Here is a 23,983-nt window from a genome sequence, read left to right as displayed (position 1 = left end):
CCTTTCTACAGAGCTGGACGGAGAGGGCGGCATTTTAGAACTTGGGGTGTAGGGTGGGCAGGCAGTGTGATAGGGTAGAAAGAGTCCTAGACTGGGAAGGAGCAGACCTGTATATTTGAATCCCCTTCCCCCCTTTCAGGCACTTAACTGACTAATAAGGATAATCCTTGTACGACTAGATTTGTGAGGAGAATAGAATACAGGCTTCCTGAAGGCAGGGCCCAGCGTGGTACCTGGCACAGAGTAGGCATTTAGTAAATTCTTGTTAATGAAATGATTTAAAATGTTTTACAAACCATAAATAATTATAGAAATGTGCGTTTTTATGACTATTTCAAAGATCCATTGGTGTGGGGTAATCCACAGTGAATACTGTAGCCCTCTCCATGATTTGTGACCAGCTTTCCCATGATTAGTATCTCTGAATTTTGTCTGCTTGGCTCACCAGAGCATAGATTTAAAATTGGAAGAGAGCTTCCAGACCCTGGCGTTACAGGTGTGCTGAATTTGGCAGGGCTGAATGAAAAGTTTTTCTGACTTGGTGTAGGACGTCTGAGAGATTCTGATTTCTTGATGGAGCCTCCAGGTTACTTCCAGACCAAGATGAGGTGTCAGGATAGGATCGTAGAGGGGTGTGTGTGTATATTTGTTTGTGTGTGGTGTGTAGTGTGTGTGGTGTATGTGTTTGTATGTGGTGTGTAGTGTGTGTAATAACGATTTTCATCATTCTTGGATTTTGGTCAAAGATTTATCTTACGTGCGACCCTAGAGTCAAAGGGTTACCTGGTCTGAGGCTTTCTTCTAACCTCCCAACTTTTCCTTAGGATTATATATAAGAGCTCTCTGTGTGGGGTGGGAGAAGTCTTTGGCAGCTAGGGAGAGGGGGAGGAGCAGAAATCAATTCAGGAACCATCACATGAGAGCCAGAAACATTGGCCATCTTTGGTCCCAGGTCTCTCAGGCATGTCCACCCAGTGACCTTTGCTCCCTGGAAGAGGAGGTCACCTAAAGAAGACCATCCACCCCCCTCCCCCCGACTTGCTCAGTGCCTACACAGTTAAACATGAGGCCTCTGATTTTCCTTGGTGCCCAAGCTTATGGCTTTCCCCAGAAGTTGAGTTATAAGGATATGCACAGAGGTGTTTCAGATAATTTTTGGAGTTTTTAATTTTGTTCCATTTTTTTCCCTGAGAGAATGAGAAATATTCTGGTAGGTTAATACATGTGAAATGCTGTTATCTCTGTGAGATATATAATATATAATTATATATAATATATAATTTATATATATATATGTTATCTGCTGTTATAACAGAAGTTCCAGAAAAAGGGAGGGGGTTTTGACAGAAACTGGTAAGGGAAGGAGGATCGGGTGGTTCTGTGCATAGAAGAAGTCCTCTCCTCCCACCCACCCCTGCCCCTCTTTCTTAGTTGGGGATCTGGTAGGCGAGGCATTTCCCACCCTCAGGGAGCTTCTAATTTAGTGGGGAGAGATGGGGAAGTCCTCCTCCTAGGAGAGCTTCCATTGTGTGGAGGATGGCGATTAAGAGAGCAGGAGGGGAGTGGAAAGTGGCTCCAGAGAAGGGGGACCTACGAGAACATCCAGGCCGCACCCCTGCTGGTTGGGTACCAAAGATTCCCTTCCTCCCAGGTAAACTTACCTCTTAATTAGCAGAAAGCAACTAGCCTGCTGCATAAATGCTAATTAACCCCTTGGCTCTGGAAGTGGTGTTTTCCTGCCCTGGAGCACTAATGCAGAATGCATTAGCAGCACTTAATGGCTGAGGAAGGAGGAGGGGGAAGGGGGAAAGGGAGAGAGGCCCAGGGGTCAGTTTGCTCAGTAATAAAGAGGCCGCTCTCCAAGGTCTGGCCGGGAAATGGCAGAGCCCCAAGGAGCCCCAGGAGTGTGGCTAAGGGAGGGAAGCTGGTGGCTGGCCCAGCACAGGGGGAGAAATGCAAAAGATGTGAGTGGGAGGCGGGGGGGGCGATGGAAGGGAAGGAATTAGGAAGGCTAACTTTCTGCTGCCCATATCTTTGGGCTTCTTCGTTGACCCTCTCTGGGTCAGGTCCTTTCTAACTTGGAGCTCCTTTCCTGTCTCACTTTATTATGCAGTCCTTCTGGGGCAGGCCTGGACTGCTTATCCAAGGGTGGAGATGGATTGGGAGAGGGAAGCCTTCTTTATCAGGTATGTTTATCCTATGAGCTCTCTGGAGCCAGGGACTATACCTGGCCTGGGTCCTCCAGAACCCCTCTGGAAGGTCAAGGGGTGAGAACAGCACGGAGGATCAGTCCTGACCTAGAATGACTGATGGTTTCCTTAGAGGTAGGGGCAGTGGTAGGTCCTGGGAGATCCCGGAGCAGAGAGGAAGAGGAGCAGAAAAGCAGTCTTAGCCTTCTCTTAGCTCCTGACTCTACTGTCTACCTTTAGCCCAGGGGTTTCTAACCTGGGGTCACATGAGCTTGCTTCTTAAAATATTATGATAATTTTATTTCAACATCATCAGTTTCCTTTGTAATTCCACCTATTTTATTTTAAGCATTTAACAACATTGTTCCGAGTTCAGAGGCCTTTTACCAGGTTGTCAAAAGGATCCCTTGGCATAAACAAGGTTAAGAGCCCTACCTTCTACTCTTTCACCCACCCTCCAGGTGGCTGTGGAGATAAGTAGGTCACTGCAAGTGCCTGATTTTTGGTGATGAGAACCTGAGCAGCACTTGGCATCCTGGTCTCCATTCAGTGAAGGAGAGGGTGAAGGGGTAGGGGAGCACATTTAGCCAAGGGCCCGCCTTGGGGAATGCTCAGAAACGTGCAGCAGGGCTCAGGACTGAGCTCAGGGTGGATTCTTGGAGCCCTGGCTGATATTACTCCCCAAAGACTTTACATAATTCTGGCCCAGCTCCCTCCCCATGATGTCATGAGTGCTCAGTTGGAGTCAAGGTCATTCCATCCCATGTGGTGGGGGAACAGGATGCGGCCTCCCTTGGCAAAGCGGCCTCTTCTAGCTCTTCCTGAACCTTGCTCAGGCCCTGGGCTGCAGACTGAGTGTTTGTGGTCAGGGTGTGTGTGGAGGAGGCCGAGCCTTATCTAAGGGGGGATCTAAAGATGGGGTTTTGGAAACGAAGGAGGATGTCAAGTCTTCACAGTCAATCTAGACAAGTCAGGCCAAAGCAGAATTTTTCCTGCTTACATTGGAGACTGACACCCTCCCCTCTGCCCTGGCTATGGAGAGAACATCATCTTCAGGCTTCATAGTACTGAAGAATTAGCCTCCACAGAGCCAACTTAATCCAGGCTGACCGGTCCCCATGACTCCAGACCACTGGCTGAGGGATCCAGTCCAATTAGACAAGAATTTATTGAGCATCTGTTCTGTACCAGAGCACTGTGCTAGGTAGACACTGGGAAAAAAAACAGATTTTAAGTAAGATGTTCCTACCCTCATGGGCCATATAGTCTACTAAGGGGACATAGAATCAGTGCAGTTTAAGAAAAAGTACTAGATTTGAGGCAGCTAGGGGGTGAAGTGAAGATCATTTTGCCAGGAGTCAGGAAGACCTGAGTTTAAATCCAGCCTCAGACACTTAATAGCTGTGTGACCCTGGGCAATGTCTGCCTGCCTCAGTTTCCTCAACTGTAAAATGGAGATAAGAACAGCACCTACCTCACAGGGTGGTTAGGGGAATCAAATGAGATAATTAATATGTGTAAAGCGCTTAGCATAGTTCCTACATAGTAGGGGCTATAGATAAATGCTGATTCCTATCCCTTCCCCCTTAGATCTGGCACCCAAAGATCTGGGTTTGGCTGTTACCTCTGCTACTTCCTGCCTTTGTGACCCTGATTGAGTCACTTGAGTGGGGGCATCAGAGAAAGGCTTTCAGGGATTTCCAGGGGCTCAAGCTATTGCATTTTCTTCCTCTTTTGGAATTTCTTTTCTCTCTTTTTACCTCCAAGGGTGAAAGAGCTCTTCTCCCTTGCTGATATCACCAAGTATAAAGCCTCTAGTCTCTGACAGTACCTGCCAGCCCCACCCCCCTCCCAGGGAAGCCTCTCTACTGCCCCTTCACCCTCTCCCCTAGTCAGGATCACTTAAGTCTCAGCCTCTTCTTTGCTGGACTCTGAACCCTTGGCCAGGTCAGATTTGTAAACCTTGGACGCCAACCTAGGAAAACTTCCCCAGATGTCTTCTCAGAGCCCAAACCAAGAAATCCCAGCAGCTGTTCACACACCCACCTCTTCTTCACTGTAAGTCCCATATTTTATCTGTCTCCTCCCTAATCCTCCCAACCTGACTTTCCTCACCCCATCAGACCCCGGTTGCAACCCCTACAGATCATTTGTTTGTGGGACAAACTCTCCTTCCCCCACCTCCTTCTTTGGTGGGCCCTGTCATCGCTCCCCAAACCAGCAAGAGAAGCCCTGGAGTCCGTCTTTCCCTCGTAGAGGCTTCCTTGTCATCTCACTTTGCTGGTGTGTGTGCTCCGTCCCCAGAGGAATAGAGAACCACAGAATCCCTCTCTAGGTGGTTAGCCTCCCCCTGCTTAAAGACCTCACTCCCTTGTGGAGCGGTCCCCATTCCTCTTCTGGATGACTCCCCCTCTTGAGAGGTGCTCAACTAAAAAAAAATTGCCAAATTTTAGAATTGACAAGGATCTTGGAGATCACTTAACACAACCCTCTCATTTTACAAAGGAGGAAACTGAGGCCCAGAGAGTGTAAGTGCCTAGCATATAGTAAGTACTTAATAAATGCTTGTTTATTTGACTTGCCCAAGGTCACACAGGCAATAGTAGGCAATCAGGATTCAAACCCAGGTCCTATGATTTGAAATACAGCATTCCCCCATCCCCCATATCTACTGCAAGATATCATATATCTAGTGAGTGGCCTAGCCTAGACTAAAACCTAGAACGTTCAGCTCGAAGTCCAGGCATTATACACTGTGTAATGTGGGTATGTGACATGCTTTTGTCTACCCATGGAGAGCTCATCCGGCTTCAGGGTTAATGGGCTAGGTATTTGGGCTAGGAACAGCAGTCGAAAATCCTCCAACCCCTCCCCTCCCCCAACACACCTCTCTCTTTTTCATTTTAGGAAAACAAGTTGGACTATGTAGTCATTAAGGAATTTTAAACAATAATAACTGAATTAGCTGATTCTAACTTAAATGCTGAGGTCTCTCAGGCTCCTCAAAATGTCTGTGCTAGGTTTTCCCCAACTTACCCTGGATTTCAATCAGCAGTCCCCTTTCCAGTGAACAAGAAGACCCTCCTGTATGAGTCATGGCTGTTAAATCCCCCTCCCCCTTACCATGTCCTGTCTGTTTGGCACCTGGACCAAGTCAGATGTCCTGGGGGTGGGGGAAGAGGGTAGATAGTTTTCAGTGACACTGGAAAATTTGGTCCTGTAACCTCAGGGATGGAGCAGAGAAAGCTAAACTGGGGTTCTTCGGAGAGGAAATAGAATGGAGGTGGTTAAGATAAAGAGGTCAGAGCTTCTAACCCATTTCACTGTGAGTTTTCTTGGATGTCCATGATCCACAGGGTATTGGAGGAAGGGAAGAGGGCAGAATAAGATGTCACTTGTTTCTGGAATTACTAGTCTCTTATTAGATCTTTGAATTTTATGTAAATTCTCTGTGTGTATGTGTAAAGGAGGGTATCATATTTTAATTAGTGGTGGTGTCAAAGTAGGGCTAGATTAATTATTGGAAATCACGAGTTCCAGATGGTTTTAATTTTCACAGCAGGGCACTGGCATCTCCTAAGGTGTGTGTGTGTGTGTGTGTGTGTGTGTGTGTGTGTGTGTGTGTGTTTTATTAAAATCAGACGGGATATTATTCATACCCGGTGTGTTTTAGGGGCAGCGTGGTCCATTTGCTCTAGCTCCAAGGATACTGCACTCAGGAATGTAGAGCAGTAATTTGTGTTAAGGAAAAGCAAGTTGCTTATCACTAAAATGAAATTTCTTTGGGCAGATGAGGGTGTGAAGGCAAGGGAACAGGAGAGAGATGACAAGAGATGGGGGCTGGAGTGGGGTTTGGAGAAAGGACAGCTACTAGAGAAAACTGGAGAGGAGATGAGAGAAGGGCCAGAGGAAGGTTCAGGAGAGTGTGGGGTCAGAGCACTCACTCCCCAGATTGCCCTGTTGTAGTCAGCTCTGAATACCCATCCCTTCCTACCCTCCCTTTCACTCCATTCTGTTAATATCTCTGTGACCTGTCACATCACTACTCATTTTGGATCAGGGTCCCAGGCAATCCAAGAGCAGGCTTTCTCTCCCCTGCCCACTCAGGTTATTTATTAGGTCTTGGCTTTAAATGCCGTCATTGGGAATCATGGTTGTTAGTGACCACAGAACTTCAGGGACCAAGTTGGGGTGGGGTAACTCCTTGTTCCGGAACAGCCCCACCCCATTTCCTCCCTCCTGGGTCCTTATGTTTCCCTTCTCCCACCCTTTCCCTTCCCTGTGGGCCTGGCCTGGCCATTAGGGCCTTGGGAGGGGAAAAAGGAGGGGGGCCATTAGCAGGTGCTCCATCTTCCAGATGTTCTCCCTGGGGGGCCTGTTCCAGCTGTTCTGGGAACCGTATGATGAGGTAGGGAGGCCAAGGTGTGTGCCTGTGTGTGTCTATCCCTGAAGTCCATCCATTCTACTACTCTTGGCCCTGATTTATATGTACATCTGCCCTCCCTCCCACCTTCTCCACCCCTCCTGGAAGAATTGCTGGAATCAGGAGGAAGCAGAGAGGACTGGGTGCTGCTGTTCAGCTCTGAGGATCAGATAAAGCCAGCTTTTTGCATTAGCTTTAGTTGCTTCAAGTGGGGATGGGGTGAGAAGACCCAGACCCCATTTTCTAGAGGGGTGGGGACAAGGGGGAAGAGGCCAGGAATTGGGCCTCTCTCTCCCTCTGATCCACAAAGAGTAGTGGTGATGGGGGCATTGCTGGAATTAGGCTTTTCCTGAGGTTGCACATTGGATCTTTCCTCTCCCATCCTCTTCCCACTGGGGAATCCTGGAAAAAGGGTTGGGGAAAGGAAGGAGGGACAGGGACAGGGAGGGGAACTAGCGCTGCCTGGTCAGGATCTCTCCCTTCAGTGTTCCTACAACCTGGTAAAAAATGCCTTTTTTTCCCTCCCTTTCTAAGCTCAGCTTCTAGTGGAAACAGACACATTTGGCAGTCAAGTCCGGATCAAAGGCAAGGAGACAGACTTCTACCTTTGCATGAATAGGAAAGGCAAACTCGTGGGGAAGGTAAGTGTTTCCTATTAATTCATTTGTAACTTGAGCATTACCTTGGAGCCATGACTGTGAAACTGTAATGATGTGTCCAGGACCCTGCCTGTCAGCCCCAAATGAAAAGCAGGACGTGGGGAATGGGGAATTCTCACCGCCCTTGTCTCTATCAGCTGTATTGTTCCTCCCACCCCCAGTTCCCCAAACTGTAAAGCTAGGCACCTTGGCTTAGTTTATTATTGATTGTGACTGGTTTGTTGGGGGGGGGGTCTGTTCTGTTGATGGGCAGGCTGATGATGATGAATAACTCAGTTATATTTTAGGAATGTTATTTCATTTGATCTTCCTCACCAACAGGTAAGGGAGGTAAATGCTATGATTATCACATTTTACAGATGAGGAAATGGGGATAAGAGAGGTGACTTCCCCAGGGTGACTAGCCAGTAAGTGTCTGAGGCTGAATTTGAACTTAGCTCTTCTTCCAAAGTAAGGGAATTTCCACCCAGGACTAGGATAGATTTTTACTTAGATTGTGGAAGGGATCTTTGACAGGTGGGAGACTCAATGCTTATTTTAATAACTGTGGTGGGACAGCAGAACAATGCAATCTGAACGTCTACATCAGCACTGGGGCCTCATGGTTCTAGCATTACAGGGAGATTTTATCACCCATCAGTGGCAGGATCCCTGCGCAAGAGTGGAATGGAAGAAATTATTTTGAGCAAAGTTACTAGTGAGAAAGTTTGCTTGGTTAACACACTGGGGCTTTGCTGATGGTGGTGGGCTTTTGTGTCTTTCTCCCTCCCCCCCCCAGCAAAAAAAAAAATGTTCCATTGTGCTTTTCCTTTTATGGGGAATATTTTTGAAAAATATTATTTATTATTTTGTTAACAATCTGGTTTCTCTGGCAACCTCTTAGTGCTGATGGTTACATGTGGAGTGAAATCATCCTTCCCCGGGCACATGCTCTGCTAGCCTCACGGTTAGACACCCCCCCCCCCACCTTGAACCCTTTTTTCCCCCCATCCTGGCACCTCCAGGTTTAGGAGCAGGAGTTCTGGAGCTGAATTCTGAAAGACAAACTTCTAGAATTCAGATTGGGAAGGTGTGAGCACTGGATCTGAAGACAGGAAAACCAGATGCTAAGCCCTTAAAGCCACTATAGCAAACACTGCCTCTGTGACCCCAGGCAAATCATTGTACTTCCTTGGGCCTTGAAAATGAAGAGGTTTAGGCTAGATGAATTCCAAAAGCTTCTCCCTGCTCCCAGTTACATGATCTAGTAGTTTTTTGGGGGACGAGATCTGAAGCACTTGTCTGGGTCTCCAAGGGCAGTAAAAGCCTTTGAATAGTTAGGTGGTGATGCTCTAGTCCAGCAGTGGGTCCTAACACCTCCAGGGGATGCCGGACCAACCCCCTCAACCCATGGGGTCCCCTCGAAGTCCTGATAGAATAGGTGTAGGTGGATGACAAATATGCAGCAGGCAGGAGACCAGAGCCAGGGGGAGGAAGAAAGGATCCTCACTAGCTTTGTACAGTACTGTATTTGGAAGGAAAAGATTCCAGACACATTGCCCACATTAGCTTCTTAAGAGCAAAAAAATCATAGTAAGTCTTCTTGATGCTAAAGAGTATGTTTTTAATTAGTGATCCAGTTTCCACTGTTTTTGTGGCTGGGTATGGGGGGGGGGTCAGAGGAGGGGGTACTTCTCTGAACTAAGGGGTATAGTAGATCATGGTGGCCCAAGTTTCCTGGGGACCCAGCCCCAGTTGGTCCCACAGCCACTGGAGGAACTCCCCAGGGATGCTGGGGGTGGGGACTATGTCTCTCTTCCAATTGTTTCCTATTGCCTTGCCCTGCACAATCCCTTACTCTTGCTTTGTTCTCCTTCCCACTCAGCATCTTGGGATGTTTCCCAGGCACAAACCTGCTTTGAGTTTAGTACTTTTTATTTTATTATAATAAATTTTTTTTGTTTGTTTCTCATGATCACCTACAAAGAGTTAGACCCACCAGGGACAGTTATGGGACCTGGCCAGGCAGGAGCTGCTCTCGAGTCCTGTATAGCTCCATTCCAGCAAAGGCTAGCCATCCACAGGGTCAAAAGAGCAGTCTCAGTCCCGCCAGGCTGAACCCCTCCCGCCTGACTGAATGACTCACCCCTTCCACGGGAGCCCGTCTTCTGTTTCCTGCATTCTCACCCTCTCTCCTGTTCATTAATATTGGTGACTGTATAGCTGGCACCAGCCTTCGATCACTGTTCCCTTCCCACCCCTCATCCCTCCACCCCTCAGAGCTACCTCTCTCTCTCTCCTAACCTCCTCCCTTCCTCCCAGTCTGGGTCTTTTTTTTTTCATTTGAGCCTCCCTCCTTTTCTTCATTAGTCTCTTCCCCTAGCTTTCCCCTCCTGGGTCACCTCTTCCAGTTCTTGGCAGAATCTTTAGTAGCATGGTATTGACTTTCAGCCAATGAGTCATCCTCCCAAAATTCACCTGTCTTGGTCTTGTCCTGTGAAGGATCCTCCTTCCACCCTATACCTCTCCTGCTGCCTCCTGAAGACCTTGCTTCTGTCTTCAAGGATAATCGAATCTAGAGTGTGTGACATGAACCCCAGTAAGTCTGAAGCCAGGTAGAATGAGATAAGGACAAAGGAAAGATCCCAAAGGATGATGGTATTTAGGGCTGGAAGGAACTTCAGGAGATTACCGGTCCAACCTCCCTAATTTTATAGATGAAATGACTGAGAACCCAGGGAAGGGAGAAAAAATCCCCAAAAATACTTCTACCAAGCCAGAGCTAAATTTCCATCATGCTTCCTTGTGAATATAAGACCTGCGTTCAGATCCAGTACTCTTAACATTATAACAGGTTCATTTAAATTGTCAGATAAACATTTCTTAAGCTTTTTCTATAGGCAAGGCCCTACGTTAGGTCCAAGAACACAAAAATGAAAATTATAGACCCTCTGCCGACAGTGAGCTTTCAGTCTAACAAGGAGAGGAGAGGGGAGGAATAAGATGTACACATACATAAATATGATTCAATAATGAATGAGAACAAAAGTAGAAATTCAGAGTGAATTGCAAAAATTGGAGGAGGGCTTGATCCCTTCAGCAGTAGTATAAAGATACAGCAATACATATATCAATAAAGTATATTGTATATGTGTGTATGTATGTATGTATATACACACACATATCTATATCTGTAATCTCAATAGTATAGGCAGCTAAGGTAGACTTGGAAGAAGAAAGGTTTTCTATGTAGGTGAGGAAAGAAGGGTAAGGTTTCAGGCATGGGGGATGCATGACGTGGGTGAAGGTAGAGAGGGCAGGGCCTCTAGTCTGAGTTTAGTTTTGATTCGTGTAGCTTCGAACATATGAACTTTAGAAAGGGGACAAACAGGTCGTTTGAGAAAGATTCTCTGGCAGCTGCGAGGGAGGAGCCGACCACTGGCAATGGTCTCATAGAGCGCTCACCATGTTCTGTACCAGGGTGATGGCTGGAGTTCTGAAAAGGGGGCCACAAGTCTGAGGGGCAGAGAGGTGAGTCTGCCCCATTCCTACTGGTGAAAGAACCAATGAGACTTCACTGGGGCTGCTTTATAACAACAGCGCTTGTTTCCATTGCACTTTAAAGTTGAGTGCTTTCCTCAAATCATCCTTCTGAAGTCAATAGAGCAGATATTATTGATAAACTCCATTTTACAAATGAGGAAACTGAGGCTTAGAGAACCCAGGTGACTCTCCTAGAGTCAGCTACCTAGTAAGCATCTAAGCTGGATCTCATAAATCCCATCTGAATCCAGCTCCTTTTCCACTAGACCACTAGGAGGTAAACTGGGGCTTTCGGGAGGTAAACTGGGGGTTGCCTGTAAGTCTGCATTTTATTGGAGAAGATTTGGCTTCCATCTTTGCTGGGAGGGAAATTCAGTAAGGGAGAAATGAGCGTGGGGAGGAAACAGGGGCAGACTAGAGACAGCACTAAGGGTAGGGAAGCTAGGTAGCCTCTTAAGGATGCAACATGTTGGGGCAGCAGAATAAGTGACACATTTTATAATCTTGTGTTTTTGATGCCAGAGGATTCTGCTCGCTATGATTTATAGGCATTTCTTGATAAACTGAGGAGTGACTGTTGACTCCCTGAGGTCAGGGACTGTCTTTTGCCTCTTTTTATTTACCCAATGCTTAGCACAGTACCTGGCAGGTAGTGGGGGCTTAATAAATTGTTATTGACTAATTGAAGGAAGGCTCACAGCCTCCAGCGGGTCAGTAACCCACCAAAGGCACAATGTTACAGCTTTGACTAGATTACTCTGAAGCCCCCGTCCCCGTTCTGGAGCAGACTCCCCTTGGGAGGGAGTGCTGTGGGGTCTGCTAGGCACTGCCAGCGCACAGGGCCTGGGACGCCTGGGCTTGGGAGAAATTCTCCACTGTTGGTGTTAGAAAGAGCTATACAGAAAAATAGAATGGCACAGGACAGCCACTCAAAAAAGGGTTGAAGTATCAGGGAAGGCTGTTGTTGAATCAGGTTGAGGTAGTGTATGTGGAGAGGAGATGGAGAGAAAGAGGGAGGGAGGAAGAGAGAATGATAACATATCCAAGGAAGCTTTTTGGAGGTAGGGGATTTTGAGATGAGTTTTAAATGGATGAATAGGAGTTCAGTTAAGTGATAAGAGAGAAAAATGCTGTGGAAAAGGCTCTAGACCTTTCTTCTTTCAGAATCTAGCCAGTAGGTTTCCCCCTTTTCCTTTTGTATGGTTAATGGAAGCAGGAATCAGTAGAGGGTTTTGTTTTTTTTTATTTTGAACTTCTTGGCCTTTCCCTAGGTTCCTTAAACATCACTGACATTCTACTGAGTGACCAAACTGTTTGGCCTTAGGTCAATATGGTATCCCTTGGGATCTTAACATCCATATTCATCCTTCTAATATTTCATGCATGCCTAAGAATCTGGGTACCTTTGAATGTGGGTCATTATTATGTGCTTCCCAAGTCCTCTATAAGGTCCATCTTCTTTCCCAGTCTCTGATGAGCCTCCTTTTTCTTCCTCCTGAATGCAAATACACTCACACACAGGGACACACATGCATACAAACAACCCCCTACCACACACTCCCTGAACTCTCAGCGATTGCCATGAAACACTTTATCTTGGAAGAGCATTTTGTATTTGTTTATAAGTTTCGAAAAGTTCAGCACTCAGAGTATCCATGCTCGTTCTCAACTCAAAGGTGAATGTTACTGGAAGCATTTGGGAGAAATTCTTGGAGTCATCAGTAAGTTATGAAAACCTGAAAGGGAAAAAAAACCCCTACAGTTTCCCACTTCAAACAAAAGATTGGAACTCTCTACTTAATCTAAAAAAAACCCCCAAAAAAACAAAAAAACAGACCGACCTTGAGATTTCCAACTTGGCTGAGAATTGGTCCATAACGAGGAATATGTTCTGGCTAAGTTTGGAGAAGCTTTTGGAAACCCAAGCAATATTAATATGTCCTTCCAGCCTGGGATTTGTGCTTTTTTCGACCTTGCAATGATCTCTGTCAGGGCTGTGCAGAGGCCCCTAATGGGCTGACTAGGATTTCTGGAAAAGGGGGATTTAAGGCCCTTTCTTCTGGGAAAATAGGGTCAGGGTGCCTGTTAGATGAAAAGTTGGGGTTCTTCCTTCCTGCAGACCCCCTTCTTTCCTTGCCAGACAGATTGTGTCGCATCTCAATTCAGTAAACTTTATTAAGTGCCTACTATGTGTTAAATGTTGGAGTTACAAAAAGAGACAAAAGACAGTCCTTGTCCTCAAGGAGCTTATAAACTAATGGATTGTTTCCTATAGCTAGAGTGGGGCCAAAGGCAGCACAGACCCAGGAAGTGATCATAAAAGTTACTTGGAAAAAACCCTGCTTGGTCTTAAATGGTCTCTACCTGCACTCTGTTGTTTCTGAACCCCCCTGATTACAGTTTTCTAGCCCAACTCAGAGTGTCTGGCCATGTGGCATGTTTGGATTCTTTGGGTGCAATGTATTTAAAAAAAAACAACAGAGACCCAGTAGGGCTAAGATGTAGGGAGTGAGATGTAGAGAGAGTGAGGGGACTGAGGAAATGGGGTAAATGGAGAGATATAAGGGTAGGAGACAAAGAAAGAGAAGCAGGGAGGATTTAGAGAAATTGTCAAAGGAGCAGATCCTATGGAAGGATTTGAGAGGGGAGGGAACAGGCCAGACATGCAGGCCCCAGTTGCATGTGGGCATTGAGGAGAAAGCATGGGTAAGGCAAGGAGAGCTTGACTGGATCGGGCACTCAAGGACAGCGGTCTAGAAAGGTGGTGGTAGTAATAGTATTCGTAACAATAGCTGATGTTTATATGATGCTTACTGTGTGCCAGGGACTGTGCTAAACACTTTGCAAATACTATCCTATTTGATCCTGCCAGCAACCTGGGGAGGTGGGGGGCTGTTACTACCCCCATTTTACAGATGGGGAAACTGAGGCAAATAGCCATTTATTTTGCTTTTAAAATGATTTGCTCAGTGTCACACAACTCGTAAGTGTCCGAGGCTGGATTTGAATTCAGATCCCCTGACTCCAGGCCCAGCATTCTGTCCATCTGTATAGCACCTTAAGGTTCACCGAGAACTCTGCACATATTATCTTATTTGATCCTTGCTCAGATAAATCCTTAGGAATTGGCAGTAGTTATCCTGAACAGAACAGAGAGCAGTTGTAGGAAATGGAAACGAATACGACACCCAGCAGATATTCATCCGTCCCCTACTGTGTACCGCGTCTTACAGTGCACTAGGCTGTAAAGTCCCCGAGAGCAGGGCAGCGAAGTTTCCGCTATCCTCGAATCATGTACGTGCACATTGCAGGAATCTGACAAGTGTCCGGTTAATCAATGAATGAGCTCGGTTTGTGGGATGCAAAGACGTGTTAGGGCTGCCTTCAGAGAGCTCAAAGTTGGCTAGGGAAATAAGGTGCACGTGTATTATTTTCCAAAACTGAATTAACATATGATAATAAATGAGAGGCAATGATTGGCAGAAGGCACATTGGATTAGGTGTTAGATATGAAGGAAGGAAATGGATAAGAGATAACTAAGTCCCACTCTGCTGAGCACTTCCCAGATACCTCATTTGGTTGTCAGGACGACTGCGGATGCTACTGTTATCCCCATTTTGCAGATGAGGAAGTTGAGGCAGAAAGAGGTTAGGTGGCTCTTTCAGCTAGTAAGTGTCTGAGGCCAGATTCAAGCTTAGGCCTTCTGGATTCCAGGCCCAATGCTCTATTCGTCACACCATCTAGCTATCTACTATGTACAAAGCACTATTTTAGGCACTAGAAGTAAAAAGACAAAAAGTAAAGAAGCCTACATTCTACTTGGAAATCCAGCATGTTGACAAAAATAAATGAATACAGAGGAATTTCAGGAGAGAAGAATGTTAAAACCTAGGGGGGTGGGGGACAACATATCAGGAAAGGCCTCACATAGGAGGTGGTAGCCGGACTCGGTTTGAAGAAAGCTAGCGATTTTATGAGGCAGAAGAGGGAGGGAGAGTATTCCTATTCCAGACGTAGATGACCATTTGCACAAAGGAAGTGAGAGATAGAATGTCACGTATGGGCCAGTTTGAGAGAATATGTGAAAGGGAGTAATATGAAATAACAGTAAAAGGTTAAGGAGCACCAGATTAGGGAGGGCTTAAAATGCTAGATTCAGGAGTTTACATTTGATCATAGAGGCAGTAGAGAGACCATTGAATCAAAGTGAATAAATGGGTGATGACTTTGGAGCCTGTCAGTTAAGAGTGAGATAGGAAGCCAGGTTTGAAGGAATTGAGAAGAGTGAGAGATGAGGGAATGAATGCAATTTGAGAATATTAGACTGCTTCTTCTGGGAGTTAGTCTATGAAAGGGAGGAGAGATACAGGGCCAGACACTGAGGAGATGAAAATGTTACAGGCATTCAGAGGTAGGAGGCATCACTGTGGCCCAGAGTGGTTGGAAACATCTTCATGGGGGGGGTGAGATTTGAACTGGGCCTTGAATAATGGGTAGATTTTATACCTTTAGAGAAGAAAAGGGGAGATTTTTCTATATTAATTGGGAGTGGAAGGTAAGGGAGATAGCATCCACATACCTAGGCAGCTTGAGAGGACAAGGAGGAGGCCTGTCTGGCTGCAGGAGAAGGATCATGGTAGGGGAGGAGTGTCTGTTTTTTTCTCACCTGTCTTTATTTCTTTTTTTCCTTTCTTTGCAGCCTGATGGCACCAGCAAAGAGTGTGTCTTCATTGAGAAGGTCCTGGAGAACAATTACACAGCACTGATGTCTGCCAAGTACACAGGCTGGTATGTGGGCTTCACCAAGAAGGGGCGACCAAGGAAGGGCCCCAAAACTCGGGAGAATCAGCAGGATGTCCACTTTATGAAGCGCTACCCCAAGGGCCAAGCTGAGTTGCAGAAACCCTTTAAGTATACAACAGTGACCAAGCGGACAAGGCGCATCCGGCCCACACACCCTGGCTAGAGCAGCCAGCCCCACTAGGATGGTGCAACCATAAGCCACACACAGCGACACACACACAGCGACACACACACAAAAAACTGCATCAGAGAAATATTTTTACATTAAAATAAGGAAGAAGTTCTATTTTTGTACATTGTGTTTAAAAGAAAAAAAAAACTGAACCCAAACGCTAGGGGAAGCGATAAGGATTTATTGTTGACTTGAAACCACCCACAACAAAAGACTTGTCTAACTTAAGTGGACTGGGTGCTCATTTCTCTTTCGGAACAGACAACTTTAAGCTGGTCCCCAGAGAACTTTATTAAAGGAACCAACAAGCAAGGGAAACCAAAGTCCTTTTTTTCCAAAGTTACTGGAAAAAAAAAAAACACCCCTACCCCTCCTCAAAAAACAAACACTCCACAGACTACCCTTGTCCTCTCCCCATCCCTGTCCCACCCTTCCATCAAACAAAAATCTCTGGTTTGCAGTCAGTTATTTATTGTCTGCTGCAAGCTGCCTAGAGACAAGATGGCGACACCGCGCGGGGATGGCGTGTCCTTGGAGTTCTCAGCGCATCGACCTTCTGACGACAGACGGCTCCGTCCTAGCTCCGTGACCCTGCATCGCTCTCAGTTCTGGAGAATGCTGCTAATTACATTCAGTGACTCAAATGACCTAGTACACCAATGATAAGGGAATATTTTAAAACCAGCTATATTATATATATATATTATATATATATAAGCTATTTATTTCACCTCTCTGTATATTGCAGTTCCATGAACCAAGTATTACTGCCTCAACAATTAAAAACAAACAAACAAATTATCTAAAATGACATGATGCGTGGCTGTGGGAGGCTCGGGTTGGCCAGCCTTTTCTCATTCTGTGACCTATACAGCATTTGGTTTGGTTAGATGTCCTGCTGCTTTCATCCTTTCCTTGACCCTGTTCTCCATGCAGGTGTCAGATTGGGAATGGGTATCTCTAAATATACCCAGAACCTGAATCATAGAAATGAGCCCTTGGGAGCCTGGAGGAAGGAGCTGGGGAGAGGGAAGTGTTTGTGTGTGTGTGTAGGGCAGAGGAGCATTAATTTCTTAGAAACTCCCCCGACTTATATAACCTGTCTCTGCCCTCCCTCCTCTGACTTGACTCCCATTTCACTCCCCAGCCATGGTAAAATGACTGGAATAAGTCGGAAATATATGGAAATTGATATCGTCCTAAGAGGATGGGGTTCTGAACCTCTTCTGATAGAAGTGGGAAGAGTCCTGGCAGATCACTCCGACATTCGGTAAAGTGAGGGAGTTTGGATCTATGGGGCCACTTACAGCTCTGAATTCTGGTTTCATGACTTGTGAGCTGTGCTCAGATCTTGAAATCGGCAGTCGAGTGTCTATGCCCTGACTGAGGGGGAAGTGTGTCAGGATGATGGGGAAGAGGAGGGAGACTGCTGCTATTCCCTGTTGTTTTTTCCCTTCACATTCTAAGGGTATTACAAAAAAGAATCAGAAAGCCAAATGAGTGCTCTGTATGTATTGGGTGTATGCTGGAGTACAAGGACAATTAACAGAGGTCCATACCTCTTCCTTAAATCAGGCTTTAATCTGTGTCTCTGCCATCCATCACACACCCAGTTCTGACCTCTGGGGAAACAAGTCTCCTCCCCAGTGCCTAGCTCATAGCTTATTGACTGATTTACTCTTCCAATGACAGCCCTTCAGATATTTGAAGACAACAGTCCTCCCCTCTCTTCTCAAGGCTAAATAATCCCCAATTCCTCCCATTTATGTCCAAAGACATTTTCTAATTCCCTCTCTATCCTGTAACCCTCCTCTGGAAGCAGTTCAGTTTGTCAAAATTCTTCCAAAAACATGGTGCCCTGAAACAAGCCCCATGCTCCATCTATCTAACCAGGGCTGAGGACAGTGAGAACACCTTCCTCCCGGCTTCACTCTATTCATGCAGATGAAGGTGGCCTTAGCATTGCTGTTGCAGCTTACACGGTTGACTCACATGGAACTTGTAGCCCATCAACATGCCGTGCAAACTGTTATCTAGCCCTATCTCTCCCAATCCGTACTTATGCAATTCATTTTTTGGACCCTATCATATTCATTCTTATTAAATTTCATGTTATTAGATTCAGCTCATTCTAGCCTGAAATATGTATATGTATATACATACATACACACACACATATATGTTTTTTACTAGTGATGGAGGGAGGGAATATTAATTGTAATACAGTTTGTTAGCTGTTCTCCGTCTGTGTCATTTGATAAGCAGGTTATTTATGCCTTTGTCCCAATCATTGATTAAAATGTTGAGTGGGACAGGGCCAAAGATACATGCCCAGGACATTCCAGAAAGGATCTCCCTCTGGGCTGACATCAAGGCAGTAGGGTACAGCCAATAGTGGGTGGGCTGTTTCTGGAATCAAGAGACCTTGGTTTGAATCTGACTTCCAGTGCTCATTACCTGGGTGACCTTGAGGCAATCCATTTAAACCTCCCTGGGGGCAGGTAGGTGGCTCAGTGGATAGAGCAACAGGCCCTGTCGTCAGGAGAACCTCAGTTCAAATTTGGCCTCGCCCACTTACTAGCTGTGTGACCCTGCCAGGCAAGTCACTTAACCCCAATTGCCTCAAAAAAAAAGTAAAAATAAACCTCCCTGAACCTCAGTTTAATCAGGACAAATTTGGGCTAATAGAGTCCTTCCAGCTCTAAAATGGAGATCCTAATTTTGTTTCTATTGAAATCACTAACATTCTTTTTGTCTACTCATTCAATCAGTTCCAATTTACCTACTTGTATTAGCCCACACTTTTACATCACTGGCTTAAGTTCTTTTCCATGGTTATTCATATAAGTGGAATAAAACCCAGATAATCAAATCAGATGATTCACTTCTTGGGAAATGTGGCTAAAAGTGATTTCAGATCCACAATGGATCTGGATTCTATAAGCAGGTAAAACATATTGCACATTCCAGAGCCTGTTTTCCTAGGGCTTGGTTCTACAACATCCTTTACACACAGCTATCAGAAAAGTCCAGATGCCTGACCATGTAACCCCTCTCTTCTTTCCACTCAAAGACCTCCAGTTTTTACCTATTGTCTAAAGGGTAAACTTTAGAGAATAGAAACTCCTTATCCTAGTATTTGAGGACTTGGACAGTCTGGCTGTCACCTAGCTTTTCTTTCTTATTACACATACTGTCTTAATACCTCGTTTACCCTTTTCCTCAAAAGACTGGTTCATATGGGAAAGCAGGCGATTGGGTGAGGTAGAAACTGCAGTCAATAATACTTTTTATTTCAAGCACTGCACAAAGCAAATGGCATGTTTGCGATTTTAACTTGGCCTAGTAAGTTATGTCCTATCCAAAGCCTAAAACCAAAAGGCCAAATTACTGAGGACCATTAATGCCATAGGGAACAATGGTTTAAAGGGATGATGAGTCAAACAGTGTATGGCTACACTCCCTGATTTTAAGATAAGTTTTACTTATCATATATCACATAGACCCAAACTCAAAAATCTCAGGTTTCTTCATTCTTGCTTCTCCACCTCCATTCTTCCCAAGCATTCAGTTGTCAGATCTCTTGCACCCATTAACTCTTCTTCAATCCCGCTGTCTCCTGTCCAGCCCAGTTCTTCATCACGTCTCACAAGGACTATTCTAATAGCCACCTAATCTGTCCCCCTGCCTTGTGGTCCCTTCCTTTTCCAGGCCAGCCCTCATTGTTTATCAGGCTCATCTTCCTAGTATAGGGTTCTATCAAATTGTGGCACTTTCACAAACTCCTGTTGCCTTTTAGATAGAATAAAAATTTTCCAGCCTGCTCCAATCACCTTCCTAGCCCTGTTACATATTCCTTTTTTTAATATAAACTTCCTATTTCATACTACTGCCTGATGCTATCCTTCCCTCTTCTGACTCCCTGCAGATGGTCTCCTGTGCCCATAAAGCAATCTTTCTGCCTCTCTATGGGCTGAGGTCCTTCTCCTTGAAGGCCCACTTTTGATGCCACCTTGTCTGTGAATCCTTTCTTTATTTATCACCCACACCTAATGTTCAGCTAAAAATGATCTCTTTCTCCTGAAATTTTCTTAGGGAATTTTGTCTTTTGTGTTCTTTTGGCACTCTATTTGTACCATACTTAAACATATTTCCTCTCCCCCCACCCCGGACTATAAACTCCTTGAGGGAAAGAACTCTGCTACATTTTTTTTATCCCTAGCTTAGAGTACAGAAGCTGCATAGAGTAGGTGTTTAATAAATTTTTGAACTGAATCTAGAATATCGATGTTGCTGTGAAAGGGTCAACTCTATGCCTATGACAAGCCATCCTGGACCGCGTAACCTAGAGCTGGAAGGGACACTAGAAATCATTTAGTTCAGTCAGTTGCACTCCACAGATGAGGAAACTGAGACTCAGAGAGGTTGGGACTCTCCTAAAGTCCCACAGCTCACAAATGTCAAACAAGATTCAAACTCAAGCCCTTCTATTCTATATCTGTCACTCTCTCCCACCATACTGTCCTGTTTACTCCTTATTACAATTCTGTTCAATGAGGATTTTGAACGATATGAATGAATGAATAAAACATTTACTAAACACTCACTTAGTCCAAAGCACTGATAAATAGAAAACTGAGACTCCCTACTTTCAAGGAGCTCACACTCAAATGAGGGAGACAAAGCATACAGGAGGTTTCAACAGCAAGTCTGAGGAAAAGGTCCATAATATACAAAATACAAAGCTGCTCCTTAGGGGGCAGCAGCAAAGCAGATGACAATGGCTTTTCTTTCATGTCATTTCCACTAATAAAATCCTATCAGATTCTGATGTTGAGCCATTTGACAGAGTCAAGGACTTGCATGACAAGAGCTTTCTTTTCTGACTCTGTAGTAGCTGTGGCTGAAGCATCTATGGGAAGAGGGCTTGGGGATCATCTCCACAGGGATAGCTTCCCAAGCTAAGGGCACATGGGACAGTTTCTTCCCCCGCCCCAATATCAAATCTTCCTGGAGCAACCTGTACTCTCTGAATATTAACAAACTACTCAACAAACAGGTATGACTCAAGGCTTTTACACTACATGTGCCTCTGAGCCCCAGTGGCTCTGGAGGAGAAAGTGAGGCTGGTGACCTTGCACAGCCCTCTCTCACTCAGTTCAAAGTCAGTTGCTAGTCGTGTCATCATCTCCCTGATGTCATTATCCTCTTTGAGAACGAAGGATAAGCCATGCAACCACATAGACGTGATTGGGTCCTCAGAGTCTTTGGCTCTTTCTGAGAACATTGTAAAGTGCTTTGGATTCAGATCCAGAAAACCCAGGCTTAAATGCTGCTTCCAATAGATGGATACAAATATATAGGGTTTACATATATATATATATATATATATATATAGGACACATACAGTGTGTTTGTATGTGTATGTATGTGTTTTCTTCCTCCTTCATTCTCAAAGGGAACCAATGACATCATGGGTGATGTCTTGACTTGCTCATGAATTGGATTTAAGTAAGGCAAAGTCGAAGAAAGTTGTCAGCCTCACTCTCTTTTCTAGTCATTGAAGTTCAATGGCAAGACAAAAGTCAAGTCAACTATCGAAGGCCTGGGATGCAGGGGATGACCTTGGCATTGACCGAGCTCTAAGGGCTCCACAGTGCCTACTTCAGCTGTCTTCACAAATTGTTCTCATCTACCCATTCCACCAGGGGAAGTCTTCACGTGTTTGGGGTAGACATCCTCCTAACTCACCCAGGGGTCTGAGGTCTCAGCCTCGTTTAGCCCATCTGTCCAGATGGTTTTCCTGGGGTTTGGCTACTTTGAATGCTACAACTTCTTGGAGTCACAGGTGAGAGTTGGATGAAAAGCAGACACCAAAGGTGGATGAGCAGGTCTGAGAAGGGTGCAGCAAGCCCTCATACCAGAGGTGCTACTCTTCCCTAAACACCCCATATACCTTGTGTGTATGTATGTACGTATGTATATGTTCTAATATATATATGTATATATGTATTGATTTCTATACTGATAGGTAGATAAATGGATAGATGATAGATAACTAATCGAATCCAAATCTGTTCATTTATTGGTATAGGAAACTCCTAAATATAGCAACTCCTTTCTCAGAGGCATGAGCAACTATCCCTAATCGACAATCTTAGAGAATTGCTTGGAGCATGGAGGGGTGGAGTAATTTTGCTCTAGGTCGTGCCAATAGTATAAATCAGAGGCAATGCTTGATCCCAGACTTCGCTGGTTCCAAGACTCTAACCACTACAATGTAGGCTTCATGATGTACTTACCTATAATAACTACTGACAAATTATTTATTTCCTTAAAGTTTGCAAATGCCCTGTATCGACATTATCTCTGTGAGAAAGGCACTACAGATATAACACCCATTTTACAGGTGAGAAAACTGAGTCTTAGAGAAGTTATGTGGCTATTAAGTGTCAGAAGGAGGATTCAAATGCAAGTCTTCCTGACAGTGAACCCAGCACTCTGCCTGATATGACACTGGGGAAAATGGATGGTTTTTTGTTTTTGTTTTTTCCTTCTCTGGCCTGCAGTTTCTTCAATTACACATTTAAGGGATTGTATTGATGTTTTCTAAGGACTCTTTAATGTCTCAAGTATATGATCCTACAACTAGGGTGTTCCCTAGGCCCAATCCTCCTTCCTCCTCATCCTCTTCTCCTTTACCTGCCTCTTCCTCTCACCTAATCAATCCTCACATCAGGATTAAGTCTTTGATGCTTTGGGAGTAAACATTTCCCAGTTTCCTTATTCCTTGGGAAAAACCATAAATTTAAGGAAAATTTAGAGGTCAGATGGGGTGGGGTTCAATTACAGTGTTGCTTTGTTGGCCCCCAAATAGAAGGCGCTATCGGTTTGGAAAATGTGGTTCCATGATTTTGTTTACTAGTAGACCTTCCTGGAAATTTCCTGAACTATGAGAAATATTTTAATTATATCCAGTTGCATATTTCTGGTGGGAATATTTCCCAGTTGTAAATGATGTTCCATTAGTAATATAAACATAAGGAAAGCGACCTTGTATTACAGCCGTCAGTCCGCCCTGTGGCCCAGCTGAGTGGCCCTCACTGAGTGAAAAGCCCAAACCTGGCTCCCGAGGTCTTTCTGCCCCTCAGTGATATTTAGATGTTTGGAATAGCCCCGGGGAAGGATTCTTTCCAAGGGAATGGTACTCTTAGGCTTCAATCCTGGTTTACTTCATCCTCTGGGTTCCCACTGCCCTCACTCTGGCCCTCAGGACTGGGCTAAAGTGCCACCAGCCTGGATTCTTTTTTGCACCCTAGGCACTAAGATTCTTCCAGTGGTCCTTCCCACCCTAGACTAGACCCAGGAAAGCAGAAGCGTCAGGGCTGATCGTAGTAGGACGTATACTTCCAGAACTCAGCTACAGGGCCAAGTTCCCAGGAGTCATTATCCTGCCTGCTCAATCCAAGCCTTCTCTAGGGGTCGGGAAAACAGGATGACATAAATGTGAGAAAGCCACATCTGAAGTCTGACAGGTGGGCAGAAGAACAGATTCCATCCACTAGGTATGAGGCAGAAAAGAGATCCAGCAGGTAGAGGGGGAAGAGGATGAGAATGTAGGATGGTGGACTGAATGTAGGGAATGGAATTGAGAAGAAGGGGATGCGATGAGAAGAGGGGAAAGAGTCTGGAGAAGGATGATGGGGGGGGGGGGGGGGGGGGAGGGGGTATCTCGATCTGCGTCGCCTTTCGGGGTAGCGCTCAGGGGCTGGCGAGATGCCGGGAGCCGGTGCCTAATTTGCCCGAGCGACTGGGTTTCATCACCTGGGTGTAATGGGGGCAGCCGGTTGCTCCAGACAGTTACCTAGCAACCATCCGATGGGACGCTAACCACTGCTCAGTATCTGAGAGCTACTGGGAAAGGGGACGCAGATCGAGATACCCATTCACCGCTCCCCTTCACCCCCGCGGTGGTGTGATCGAGTCTCCTCAGCTGCGGGTTGAGACAAGTCTTTGTAGGCGAGTCTTTGCATGTGTGTATGTCCTGGAGACTACCCTCTTCCTTCCTTCTTCCAAACCCCCAGTATGTCCCACCTTTCACAGAATGAAAATGTGGTTCACAGTAGTCTGGTTGAACTTAAGTGCCCAGACGTATCACCCTTCCACGACCCATCTTCCTCTACACACAGTTCAGAACTGTGTGAATGCGGCTGT

The 23,983-nt window shown here is 45.5% G+C and overlaps 1 protein-coding gene across 1 annotated transcript in view; it reads left to right on the top strand.

Annotated features, from left to right (window-relative positions):
- Positions 1 to 15,800, top strand: part of FGF18 (fibroblast growth factor 18) — a 52,858-nt gene extending 37,058 nt beyond the window's left edge. The window contains exons 4-5 of the mRNA XM_069102380.1: positions 7,147 to 7,253; positions 15,494 to 15,800. Of these exons, the coding sequence (XP_068958481.1) occupies positions 7,147 to 7,253; positions 15,494 to 15,760 (374 nt within the window). The 3' untranslated portion in view covers positions 15,761 to 15,800. The remainder of the gene's footprint in view (positions 1 to 7,146; positions 7,254 to 15,493) is intronic.
- The last annotated feature ends 8,183 nt before the right edge of the window (positions 15,801 to 23,983 follow it).

The sequence above is a fragment of the Petaurus breviceps genome, unplaced genomic scaffold, assembly GCF_028583685.1.
Source record: "Petaurus breviceps papuanus isolate PSGF00001 unplaced genomic scaffold, PetGlider_PUasm1.0 551, whole genome shotgun sequence".
Classification (NCBI taxonomy): Eukaryota; Metazoa; Chordata; class Mammalia; order Diprotodontia; family Petauridae; genus Petaurus; species Petaurus breviceps.
Note: the sequence above shows the minus strand (reverse complement) of the source record. Positions and strands in the feature narration are given on the sequence as shown.